Source organism: Gouania willdenowi, chromosome 8 (assembly GCF_900634775.1).
Source record: "Gouania willdenowi chromosome 8, fGouWil2.1, whole genome shotgun sequence".
NCBI lineage: Eukaryota > Metazoa > Chordata > Actinopteri > Blenniiformes > Gobiesocidae > Gouania > Gouania willdenowi.
Window position 1 is genome coordinate 2,655,813 of NC_041051.1, and position 13,938 is coordinate 2,669,750.

General features: G+C 35.5%; 1 protein-coding gene across 1 annotated transcript; it reads left to right on the forward strand.

Annotated features, from left to right (window-relative positions):
- Positions 1-704: 704 nt before the first annotated feature.
- Positions 705-13,051, forward strand: tmem205 (transmembrane protein 205). The gene is made up of 4 exons (XM_028455384.1): positions 705-822; positions 11,436-11,542; positions 11,643-11,806; positions 11,883-13,051. Exons 2-4 carry the CDS (start codon positions 11,443-11,445, stop codon positions 12,183-12,185), a joined length of 567 nt encoding a protein of 188 aa, XP_028311185.1. The 5' UTR covers positions 705-822; positions 11,436-11,442; the 3' UTR covers positions 12,186-13,051.
- The last annotated feature ends 887 nt before the right edge of the window (positions 13,052-13,938 follow it).

The following is a 13,938-nucleotide window of genomic DNA, read 5'->3' on the forward strand; positions in this document are numbered from 1 at the left end:
TGCATTCATTTGAGAAAAACACCTTGAACTAGCTGCATAATATAAATTACAGATTAGCAGGTGCTGTGGTAATGTATTATTCACTGGTCATAATGGTATAGCTCAGAGATGGGATACTTTTATCACAGTGGGGGCCACAAGACAAAAATGTAAATTATTGATTTCGAGGGCCATATTATCAACTTCCATGTCAGTAGAATAATGACCAATATGAGCATTAATACATGAAAGAACAAAGGGTTTAATGTGTGTGTGTGGTTTTTTTTTTAGGAATTTGTGTTTTTGTATGTTTTTCAGCTATTTTCTGTGTTTTTGGAGTCATTTTGCCTATTTTTGATATTGTAATGTATATATTTTTCTTATATTTTTAAAAACATTTTTGTTGTTTTGTGCATTGCCGATTTGTATTTTTTATTTGAAACCATCTTGTATATTTTTAGAGTAATTTTGTGTATGTTTGTTGTCCTTTTTGCGTGTGTGCATTATTTTAAATTTATTTATTTTTATCATTTTGTGCATTTACTTTGGGGGCTGCACAAAATTAGACCGAGGGCCGCATGTGGCCCCCGGACCGTCAGTTGCCCACCTCTGTAGCCGTTGTGTGTCTTAACAGCAGCGAAAATGTGACTGTAACGTTTAGACCAATGAGGAAGGAGGAAATGTTTTTGAGGAAAATGATTGGCTCACACAATCACCAGTGCCCACAAAGGGGCGGGGCTTCTGGATAAAATTATGCGTCAAGGGAAGCGATTGAAGTTTGTTCTCATTTAACGCAGAATTACCGTATTTGAGTCGTTTTAACGTTAAAGAAGCAGCACTAAGGTAAGCTCCTGGCTGTTTACATTTCTGATAGTTTGATTCCTGTTGAAGTAGAGTTTACAGAGAAGGCAGAACCGCTGTTTGGTAGAAAGAAAACCCTTCGAAGCTAAAACTGTAGCTAAACAAACGAAGCCAAAGGTCGGAACACAGCGTTATTTATTTATTTATTTATTTATTTATTTATCTACACTGTTACACTTTACTGTGAGATAAAGTTACACATTCAGGGCGTTGTAACCAATCATGCTTCTAGTTTTTTAGTTTGTTAGCTGTATGGACTTTTCATTTACTGTTTTTGCTCACTCAGCACTTACTACTTATTTATAACGGTATATATTTTTTTTAAACTATTTTAACTTGATAAAGACATTGTGTTATATGAATGAAATTAACTCAGAATTCGATGTATTAATCCTAACAACAATAATAACAATCTTTAATATTTTTATGCTATGATAGAATAATATAATATAGCATTTAGGGTAGAAGAACTGACCTCTAACTTTAATCATCTAAAAAATAAATAACTTAAATTTGCATAACAGGGATCTTTTGTAAAATAATAATAATAATAATAATAATAATAATAATAATAATAATAATAATAATGATGCAGAGTAGGAGAAAAACATCCATTGAAGCCACTTGGTGATTGTAATTTTGTAGTTAAAAGAACAGGAGAGAAAATAATAGAAAATGTTTTTTTCAATAGGTTTGAGGTCATGTGACCCAACGACCTCAATCCATTATGAAAAAAAACATGGATTTTCTAGCATTTTCCCACATTATGATTTTTCACAAATGTCAACACCTTAAAACAGGGAAAGAAAAATGTGTGTGTGATATTCTGGGACAAGGACTACTATTATAAATTAGTTTGAGGGCGTTGGGTCACATGTCTCCAAAGGTATTGAAAAATATGAAAAAAACAATTGTCATAAAATACAATAAAAGCTCAAATGTTGTATAAAATATACCTGCACATTACTTTTCAGTCTACCTCAATTTATTAGAAGTGTTTTTGCATTATGCTATAGATTAAAACATTTTTTAAGAAAGTGTCTAGAGCTCCGTTAAACGTAGCCATAGCCACCGGGACTATTGACATATATTTTTTTCATTTTAACATATTCAACACAGCAAATTCCACCTTTAAAAATACATAAATGACAAAAATTAACATTTTAGGGTTAGGGATGTAAAAAAAAAAAATCGATTTCCTGATATTTTGCGATTCATTTTTTTTGGGTGCCGATTTGAAATCGATTTCTTTATTTCTTTATTTTTTCTTTTTTTTATATTTAATCAATAATTTTGTGTATTTGTGCAATATTTCAGTGGTGGTTACAATACTTTCAATGTGTTGCAATGGTTATTTGATGCACTTGATTTTATGATGGCTGTGTGTAACACTGCAATATTTATGTGTGCACAGACATTTTATTTTCATATAATCTGTTCAGATCAGTGTTTAAACTGATACAATAGGATAAATGATTTTTTCTTATTTTTGTGCATTGTCAGTAACTCATGGTGCTTTATTGTTAATGTTCTCACTTACAGTTGTTACAATGCCGTCATTATGTTGTCATGGTTACTTTGAGACTTCTACGCAGTAGTTTCAGTGAAAAGAAACTTGTTTCATATTTTCATATCAGTGAGGGAACCAACACCAATGTCAACCGATTTCATATTTAACGGCAAATATCTTCCAATAATATCGCCCATCACTAGTAAATAATTGATCTCACATGCCCTGTAACCTTATTAGTCCCAGGGAGTGACTGTGGTATCTGCCACCAGGATTGGGCTCAATTATAATTGTCAATTCCTAATTAGTAATTAATTACAATTATGACACAATCAAGAGACGAAAAACAAATTGGATGATAGATCATATATGTTTGTGTAATTTTAAGATTTAAGACATGGGTCAAAACCCACTTGTTATCATCAGAGATGCTAACAGAAAGCTAACAGAAGAGCAAGGTTAAGTTTTATCTATTAAAGGCTCAGTAATTGTTATTATTTGTGTTTTAACTTTTGTAATTGAGAATGTAATAAAAATTTAAAATATATATAAAAATAATTATAATTTTAATTGAAATTGGAAAAAAATGCCAGTAATTGTAATTGAAGAAAAATGTAATTGGCCTCAACCCTGCCTGCCACTGCTGAAAAGAAACCCACCCATATTTGGCGGCCCTGTTTATCTGCTCTGCTGCACATGTGGTGAACACCACCCCAACATTTATCTGTGAAGCCCCAACCTTCTGATTCGCCCAAAACAAGTTCAACTGAGCTCATTGTTGGTTGTAAAACAGACAGCAATTGGCAGAAGCAACTATTAATACCATTAACCAACAACTCTATAAGGTAAAGCATTTATGGCAATGAAAAGGAGACATTCATTGTCACACCTAAACATCAGAATTGTTTCTATAAGCTGCACAAATCATTTTGCTGAGTCAGTTTGATGAAGGAAAAGTGTGCTGATGAGAAAGTGTTGCAATAGGAAGTGTAATGATTGTTTAAAAAAGAAAAAAAAAACAAGTTTAACATCATAACTTTAGGAAAGTTCCATGAGTAACACATTATTGTTCTAAGCCAGAAATGGGCAGAGTTTTTCATAAAAAAAGTGTGTGTCTGATCTGAGGGCCACGTTATCATTCATGTATTTATTTGTTGTGTCAGCAATTAGAATAATGACCAACCTTAACACAGTAAACAACAAAAGGCTTGTGTCTATTTTTATGGTCCATTTGTGTGTAGTTTTGTTTGTGTTTGGAGAAAATTTAGTAGTTGTTTTGTAATGTATTGTATGTATATCGTCTTGTGTGTCTTTCTGAATCACATTGTGTACTTTAGTTGGGTTTTATGTTATTTTTGAGTAATGTGGGTATTGTTGGGCTTTTTTGCATTTTTGTTGCCATATTTTCTTTTGTCTTTGGTGTATTTTTTATTGTCATTATGTGTATTTCTGTTGCCATATTGTGTGTGTTTTTGTTGCTGTGTTGTACTTTTATGAGCAATCCAAAAAGTAAAGCAGCAGGAGTGCTTTGCTTATTATGGGATGTGAGGAAAGCATGAGCTGTTTAGTCCTTGTACCCTGCGCGATGTCTGTGGTGGAACAGATGATTAGAACGTTTCCTGGTCCAGCAGATGCAGGACGTGAGTGTGTCCATCACCATCCAGGGGGGCATTTCATTAAACCCAGATCAGGGTTGATTCTAGGTTTAACCTGAGAGTCTGGCCCAGTTAAGCCTGGTCCTAACTGGAACATCTGTTTCATCAAAGAGAAAACACCTTAGTTGCCATAGTAACACAGTCCGTGGGTGAAACCAGAGCCGTTTATAGAGAGAGTTGCGACAACTCCGTTCACTCCAATGGTCCTTTTTTTTTTACAGCAATGGCGGCTCATGGAGCCCCACATTTGTTCCTGGAAGTGATCAGTTTACTATTGTAGCCAATGGAGATAGAGCGGATTAGATGGTTTGTAGTTCACTTTTGAACGGTAACTTATTATTATTATTATTATTATTATTATTATTAGCAGCATATCTAAACCCATTAACGTGTGGTGTTTTTTAATGACCCCTTTTTTTTTTTCAAAGAAAATTCAAAGCAATACATACTGTATACAATACATTTTAACAATTTTTTTTTTAACCATATTAATGTTGGCCTTAACTATGTCAAAAAAGCAGATAAGCTAGCTTCTATAGTGGGGAATACAGATATTAAATATTAAAAAAACACAAAATTGAGAACAGATACAAAAGAAAGGTGCATTTCAGTTCAGGGTCTCTGTATATGGAACAATCTAAATGATGACATCACTTATTAAGCTCCCTTAAATACACAGACAACTTGACTCAAAGAAATTCACAAAATAACAACAAAAACAGAAAATGACTCCAAAAACACACAAAATAAGGAAATAGCACATAAACAGACAAAATGAATCATAATTAAAAGAAAATCCAAAGCAATACATACTGTATGTAATACATATTAACACATTTTTTAAACCAAATTAATGTTGGCCTTAACAATGTCAAAAAAGCAGGTAAGCTCTTTTCACTTATCATTAATACAAATTTACGTTAGGGAAAAAACTATTTATGGAACTACATAAACATATATTGTATATACACATACATATGACAGTGTACTGTATAAATATTGTGAATCAATGCAGTTATTGATCCCAGTTATGTCACTAGGAATCAATGGATTTGAATGGCCCGCCACTAACTTGTGTGAACAAATTCAGTCTGACATTTTGGACTTCCATTGTCACATCTTTCTCTCTATACGACTCTGGGTCAAACCTGCTCTGACCAGGTTTAAGCAGCAGTCTTGGTTTACCTGCTACAGACGCACTCATATGAAACCACGTCATCATTTTAAAAGAAGTCATTTAGTGTTGCAAAGATCTAGGAAAAAGTAAATTAAACAGAATAACATGGGAAATGTTTAAGTATGGTTTTAAATCTGTACAGAATGATGATAGAATCCTGGCCTTATTACATGTTTAATGTGTACCGTACGTTTTAATGAGATGATCACAGTCTCTATGTGTTTAAACCATCAGTAATAATATGTCTATATAAGGATACATGTGTTCACTGCATGGTATAATATATGTTCATTCATTGATCCAGAGATTGATGATGAGAAAGCTCTGAGTATACAGAGAGGGAGGGGCTTCAGGGACAGTCACAGGGCAGAGCACTAAGCACTAATGCTCCCTGCTTCTCGCTGCTCAGTAACAGATGATGTCACATCCTGTCTGTCTCAGCATAGCTTTCTATTGGCTGCTTATTCAGAGTAAAAGCTGGGGGTGTCCCAATCCGATATTGATATCGGATATTGGTTTGATATCAGCCAGAAAATTAATATAGGTTTTATCGGACTGCATCTACGATCTCTGATATATATTATATAATATTTATTCAACTGTACAATACTGTAGATATTATGTTGAAGGTTAAAATGTATGTAACCAATAGGTTAATAATAAATGGGTCAGTTTTTCTCATCCCTACTGTTGCTGATTATTGTTCTCTGTTTGAGTGACATCACTTGATCAAACCATTTCTAATATTCCACACTACAAAATAAGTCATAAAAGTATGTATGATTCGTGCTGATATCGCATCAATATTGATATCGGGACATTCGTATTAAAAGCTGCAGCTCATGTGCTTTCACGTCTCTAATCATTAAATCTGTGATTGATTAGGGGTGAGTATTGGCAAGGATGTTGCAATACGATAGATATCACGATACTTGGGTCACGATATATTATCGTGATACATTGCAGTATTCTACCCAGTTAATATCAAAATTAAACATAGAGATGAAAAATCAAGTTGCTGTATATGTTCATCAGAAGATATTGATCATTCAGAGGATAAATATGAGTCAAACCTGTTTCAAAACATCGTATTTATTATTTACTAGTACAGTGCCCGTCGGAAGTATGTATTCATATAGTGGGAGCTTAAGTAGAGTTGTCAATTATGGGCTAGGGTTAGGGTTAGGGTTAACCCTAGCCCTAATACTTTTAAAAACTCTAACTAATAATTAAACATCGTATCCTTAAGCATATGTCTTCTGACAATGTCTAAGGAAAGTGTCATGATAAGTACAATGAAACAGTTTTAGTATTGTATACTGTGTGCAGTGTTGGGAGTAACTAGTTATTTTTGTAATATATTACAGTAATTTATTCCTTTTTGAAGTAACTCAGTAGTGTTACTCATTACAAAAGTGAAAGGTGGTAATATATTACTAGTTACAATTAAAGTAACTCAAGTTACATGTATATTTGATTTAAGTGCATATTTGCTTGGTTTTCTCACTGTTTGCAATTATTTGAGGAAAAAATGATCATCATTATAGTTAAATATAACTTATGGGAAACTAAAAAGACATACAATTATAATTGTATGTACAAGTAATTTATATATCTCATCTGACTTAACATATGGCCACTGACTGTTTATAAAATCAGGGTAAAGTAAGAAAACATTTATTTATTGCTACTTTGTATGTAACGACAAGAGATTTGATATATTTTAAATTAAAGTAAATGTATAAACGTATGTTTAGACCTTTTGAAAGGCTATTTCCATTTATGTCACTAGATGGCAGCAATGACAGCTTCACATAGCCTACATTTATTACCACAGAGGAGTCTATTATATTATACAGTATAGGGATGTAACGATTCACGATACTGGATTCACGATACGATTCTCTCACGATTTATTTTACAAAATGGGACTGTAGACAAATGACGACTGAAAAATATTCCTTTATTTTTTGGGGAAAAAAAACTACATTGTTTTTATTTTATTTTTCATTCTCAAAAGAATTCCTTGATAAACTATTCAAAACAATGCAATTTAACTAAAAATAAATCTTGAATGAAATAAATAAAGGAATAATACAAATGAAGAAAAGCCTATTAATTGAAATTCTGGTTCTATAGTAAACAATGCAAAACTGCATAATAGTTCTTTTTAAAAGTGCAACTGAAAATGTATTTTGTGCCCTAACAATTGGACTTAAAAAACAAACAGTCATTTCATTGTATTTAGGTCAGATATTTGTTTGAAACAGCAGAGGGCGCTGGTACCCCAGTGGTCGGTTGGCATGCAGATATCTTGCAGTGAAGAAGAGATGCTATGCTAGCAGACAGAGCTAATAGAAAAACGTGACTTTTACAGACATTCACGTAATATTACAGATATTTTTTCGGTGCTAAAGGGGTAAGGAATCATTTATGAATATGTTTAAAAGTAGAAGGCGGCCAGAAAGAAAGTATTAGTAGATTCCGCCCGCCGCCACCACTTCTGGATAGCGCCCTCTGCTGGTTAAAAAAAGTACTGCGATTCAATTTTCACAGTATCGATGTGAATCGTGATACCTATGAATCGATTTTTAACTTCCTTACGATTAATCGTTACATCCCTAATATTATATATTGTAACTGCAGTTAAATCATATATTTAATGGACGGATAATTTAGTAAACATCTTGTAATTGGCTAATCGAGCAGAATATTTGGCAAAAGCTTTAGACTACATTTTGTAGTGTTGAGGGTCTGTGGATCATTCTGATTAGTGATCGTTCTGATTAGTGATCATTCTGATCAGTGATCATTCTTAGTGGCCTGCATTTGGAAGGTGGAGCTTGTGGGATTTATTACCATAGTTGGTCGACACGTTGACATCACGTTACGCAACACACGCTTTTTACGTTTGAACGCGTCGAAATCAAATTAATGGGCGTATTACACGTGCGCAATTTGTGACATGACTCATGTTTTTTACGTGCCGACGCGTTGAATTGTGGGTTTAAACGCGTGCTTTTTACGTGTCAACGCGTCAAAATCAATGCGATTTTTGGCCATTTTTGCTTGCCGTGTGTGTGAGACTCTCTACCTGGGACTCTAATCTCCTCTGTTGGTTCTCTCTCACACACGCTGCGGAGAACACAGCAGCCATTGCACACACCGGAAGTGAGCTGTGCAGTGAAATAGATATAGATGGTGCGCTAGCGCCCCCTCACACTGAGGTCAAAAGCTGAATAGGTTTCACATCTGGGCCGTTCAGAAGTGAAATAAAATTAAAATAAACATTTAGAAATGACCAAATTACTCCAAAATAACAGATACACACACTCGGGGTATTTGGAACCCGTTGACAAAGTTTCAGGTGGAACAGGCACCGCGTCGGGGAGATATTTGCTCCACGCACACACACACACCATACCTGTCAAGTTTTGGATTTGAAAATAAGGGAAATATAAAGGCTAAACAGAAGAGGTCCAAGAACAGATCCCTGAGGAACCCCACAGGACATTAATACTCTGTCAGATTCAAAATTTCCAATGCTTACAAAATAGCTTTGCTCCTCCAAGTAGAACTTAAACCATTGCATTACTTTAACATTTAGTCCAACCCATGTTTACAATCTGTGCAACAAAATTGTATGATCTACAGTGTCAAATGCAGACTTAGATCCAATAGAATGAGAAAAGATACTTTTCCTGAATCAGTGTTCAACCTTATGTCATTGATCACTTTGATCAGATCAGTTTCAGTGCTGTGATGAGAACCAAAACCTGACTGAAATTTATCAAATATTTTGTTGAATGTTAAGAATTGACTCAGTTGGGTGAAGACCACCTTCTCAATGATCTTGGCCATGAACGGAAGGTTCTGATTGGTCTATAGTTAGCCAGTATAGAGGCATCCAGTGTTCTCTTTTTTAACAGAGGTTTAACAGCAGCTACTTTCAGGGATTTTGGTACCGTGCCTGATTGGAATGATCAGTTAATTATCTGACACTAATCAGTGATAATTGACTTTACAGCAGTTTTAAAGAAGTTTGAGGGTATTGTGTCAAGGCAACATGTTGATGGATTCAGCTGCTGAACAGTTTCCTCTATTGTTTTTGGGTTCACTGTAATAAACTCTAACATTGTAGTTGACTCATCCCTCAGTGGTTGAAGCTGTTCAAGCATTTTGTTATTTTTGCTGGTTTGTTCTGATGTTTGACCTTATTGATTGTATTTTTTTATTGAAATATACAGAAAATTCATTGCATTTTCCAGCTGACAGTAATTCAGGGGCTATCTGATCTGGGGGGTTGTGAGCTTTTCAATTACAGAAAACAACGTGCGAGAGTTGTTGACATTTTTGGCAATAATTTCAGAAAAGTATTGCTGCCTTGCTTTGAACAAGCCATCATTGAATTTTCGTAGACTTTTTTTGTATAGTTCTAGATGAATTTGGAGTTTTGTTGATCTCCATTTACGCTCAGCTCTTCTACAGTCAGATTTTAAATTCTGCATTATCTCAGTCCTCCTCCAAGGTGTTTTCTGTGTTTGGTTTTCTCTTAGTTTTGTTTGGAGCCACCATATCTATGACATTACAGTAGGGATGTAACGATTCACTAAACTCCCGATACGATTCGATTCACGATACTGGGTTCACGATACGATTTTCTCACGATTTATTTTACAAAATGGGACTGTTGACAAATGACTGAAAAATATTCCTTTATTTTTTTGGGGAAAATACTGTACTATTTTCCTTTTATTTTTCATTGTCAAAAGAATCCCTTGATAAACTATTCAAAATGATGCAATTTAACTAAAAATAAATCTTGAATGAAATAAATAAAGGAATAATACAAATGAAGAAGCCTATTAATTTAAATTCTGTTTCTATAATAAACAATTCAAAACAGCGCAATAGTTCTTTTTCTTTTTAAAAGTGCAACTGAAAATGTATTTTGTGCCTTAACAATTGGACTTTAAAAAATTTTTTTTACTGTATTTACGTCAGATATTTGTTTAGACCAGCAGAGGGCGCTGGTAACCCAGTGGTCGGTTGGCATGCAGTTATTCCACCAGTGAAGAAGAGAAGCTATGCTAGCAGACAGAGTTAATAGAAAAACGTGACTTTTACAGATATTCACGTAATATTTCAGATATTCTTTCGGTGCTAAAGGAGTAAAGAATCATTTATGAGCATGTTTAACAGTAAATGGCGGCCAGAAAGAAAATAGTAGCAGATTCCGCCCGTCACGTCCGCTTCTGGAAGGATTAATATATAGCGCCCTCTGCTGGTTAAAAAAAGTACTGCGATTCAATTTTCAGAGCATCGATGTGAACCGTGGTACCTATGAATCGATTTTTAACTGCCTTACGATTAATCGTTGCATCTCTACATTACAGACTTTTGTCTGAAACACACAGACACAGACAAACCATCCTTGAATTATAGTATAGATTATTAGTGTTTTTGCACATTTTCTCTGAAAAAAAGAAAATACAGTGTTACACACTGTCATCATAAAATAAAGTGCAACAAGTTTTTTTTCACTAAAACTGCTGTGTAGAAGTCTCAAAGTAACCATGACAACATAATGACGGCTTTGTAACAACTGTAAGTGAGAACATTAAGGATAAATCACCCTGAGTTACTGGTAATGCACAAAAATAAGAAAAAATAATTTATCCTATTGTATCAGTTTAAACACTGATCTGAACAGATTATATGAAAATAAAATATACATAAATATTGCAGGCATTACACACAGCCATCATAAAATCAAGTGCATTAAGTAACCATTGCAACACATTGAAAGTATTGTAATCACTACTGAAATATTGCACAAATACACAAAAACATTGAATAAATATATTTTTTAAATCAAAATAATCAGTTTAAAATTTACACCCAAAAAATCGCGATATATCGTGAAATCGATTTTTTTTTCTTTTTCACACTCCTATGATCGAGGTTGTTGGTCTGTCACTCTCACATGGCTTGGTTAGGACCTTCAAAAATGTCAAACTGAGTGACATCATGTATGTTGCTGCTGACATATGAGACAGAGGGAGAACCAATGGTTTATTTATCAGTCAGTTATCTGCTGTAGCATGTTTGCTATGGGTATGTGTTTTATTCAATGTTCTATATTAATTAGTCAGCTTAGAAACTGATGACGTGCTTTGTAAAGATCACAAACACAGTTGAAATATTAAAGGAGAAAGTGTTGGTGTAACCTTAGATGTGTTTCTATTGAAAGCGTCACCATGACAACCGAAGGGGATCCAGCCAGCATGATCAAAGTGCTGCACCTCCTTGTGCTCTCCTTCTCCTTCGGTATGCAGGTCTGGGTGTCTTTCATCGCAGGTTTGTAACAAGCGTTTGAAACGCGTCTTCCACACGTTGCTGCAGTGGTCATGTCTCTGTGTCACGTTCCCTGTGTGCGTGTGCGCGTGCATGTGTTCAGGGTTCGCTCTGGTCCGAATGGTCACCCGTCACACCTTTGGCCTGGTGCAGAGCAAACTGCTGCCCTTGTACTTCTACAGCGTGCTGGGTTGCAGCTTCATCAACCTGGCTGTGTATGCAGTGTATCACCCCAGAGAGCTGCTGGACTGGCACGAGAGCTTGCAGGTAATAACCACCATAACCTCCTCATCCTGAAAAGGTCAGTCACTCAGTTTATAAGCTCCGCCCTCTCCTTCTGCAGATGGCTCTATACTTCACGGCGTTGATTACGGCGGCGCTAAACGCTCAGTGGTTCGGCCCCGGGACCACGGAGGTGATGTTCCAGATGAGGGCGATCGAGGAGGAGCACGTTCTGGGGAACCAGGTGGGCTTAAGCAGCCAGGTGGAAGGATACGCCAAGCTGAGGGAGCGTGACCCAAAGTACCGTGCCTTCAGAAGCTCCTTCATGCGCTACCATGGCCTGTCCGCCCTCTGCAACCTGATGGGCTTTATCTGCACCTGCACCAACCTGGTCTACGTCGCCCTGAACCTGTCCACCATCTAATATAGATACACCTAGTTATATACAGCACAACTTTATCATGATGAGAGATGATCAATATAGACAGTTAATCACAATTAATCACAAATCTGATGATCTGATCAACATTCATGTCATACAGTAATAATGACCAATCTGAGCCTTAACTCAGCACAGAACAAAGGGGTGTGTGTTTGTGCGTGTGTGTGTGTGTGCGTGTGTGCGCGCGTGTGTGTGTGTGCGTGTGTGCGTGCTTAGTTGTTGTGCTATGTGTCTTTGTTTTTACTTTATGTGTTCTTGGGACCTGTACTATGAAGCTGGATTTCCTCTTATCGCGCTAACTTCCAGGATTTATTCGGTGTGTCCTATACTACGACTCTGGCTAACTTCTTACCGGGCTCAATCACCATGGTAACTGAGGCTGAACACTTTACCTGGTTAGGACCAGGTTATGAAGTGGATAAGATCTGAGCGAGTACTAAAACCCCGCCTCCTGTCCAATCAGTTATCTTGTAAAATGAGCTGCCCATTGTTATTAGATCCTGGTTGGTGCAGATCTGACGGCTGTGTTTTCTTCCATTGTGACGTAAATTGCTCTCGACAGTTTCTACGTGATTGTGGTTGGTTTGACGCTGCAATCTCTGCCCCTATCACTGGAGTGTGCACTTAGCCCGGCTGAAATCACTTGTCTTAACTGAACCTGTTTATATCCTGCTTCATAGCACAGGGGCTCTCTGACAGAAAATGTTTGGTTAGATATATCAGCATACCCTTATCCAGCTTTGTAGTACAGGCCCCTGGAGTCTTTTTGTTGTTACACATGTCTTTATTTAATTCTGTGTTTTTTTCTGTTGTCATTTTTGTGTATTTTTGGACTCATTTTGTGTGTTTTTGTAGTCCCTTTTTTTCTCTTGTTTCTTTGTCATTTGTGGGTTTTTCTTTTTGTTGCATGTGTCTTGTTGGTTTTTATGTGTCTATTTTTCTAAAAGTTTTGTGTGTTTTCTGAGGTCTTTTATTGTGTATTCTAGTTGGTTTTTTATTCCTTCCAACTTCTTGATTTACAATTTTTAAGGGTTTTGTTTTAAGGGTCACGCAAAATAAGGCTGAGGGCCAGTGGCCCTTCTATGACATAGACTGTTTCAGAAACGTTCTATCTTTGCATTCAGTCATCTTAGAACACTATGATGTTGTTGTAGTTCTCAGAAATATAGACAGCAGTCCAATAAGAGGAGGAAAATATATCTGACTAAATTACTGGAGTCAACATGAGCTGGAAGAAAGAGAACCTTCAAAATAAGACTGAGAAAATGTTTTCTTTTCAGGAAACGCTAAAAAAAGAGAAAGAGAGAGAAAGACAACAGGGAAATTTTTTTTAATTTGATGGATCATTTTTAAAAGGTTTTTGTTTTTTAAATGTATTTTTGGCTTTTGTTCAATCTTTTTTCTTGTCATATTTTTGGCTTTTACCCACCAAATATAAATTTTCCTTTTAACGATTATCTGTTTTTCTTAATTATTTTTTGCTCTTTATTTTGTCAGAAGTAGGTTTTCATAAGTCTTGGTGCCCCCGCCTCCTATAGAAGCTCGCTAACAATAATTGTTTTGATTATGATACTTCCCATTAAGGCTGGAATATAACAGCTCTGTGTGCACTGATTTATGTAAATATGAGTTTATTTCACTGTCGGAACAAAAAAGTGTAATCAATGTTTTGTTTTGTTTTTTGCACTGAAATGAAAAGTTCGACACATTACAGCTTTTATCCTAAGTGTCCTTT

Coding starts and splice junctions, on each gene's coding strand:
- tmem205 (XM_028455384.1), top strand. CDS start 11,443: ATGACAACCGAAGGGGATCCAGCCAGCATGATCAAAGTGCTGCACCTC. Junction 11,543..11,642: donor CTGGGTGTCTTTCATCGCAG/GTTTGTAACAAG, acceptor GCATGTGTTCAG/GGTTCGCTCTGGTCCGAATG. Junction 11,807..11,882: donor ACTGGCACGAGAGCTTGCAG/GTAATAACCACC, acceptor CTCCTTCTGCAG/ATGGCTCTATACTTCACGGC.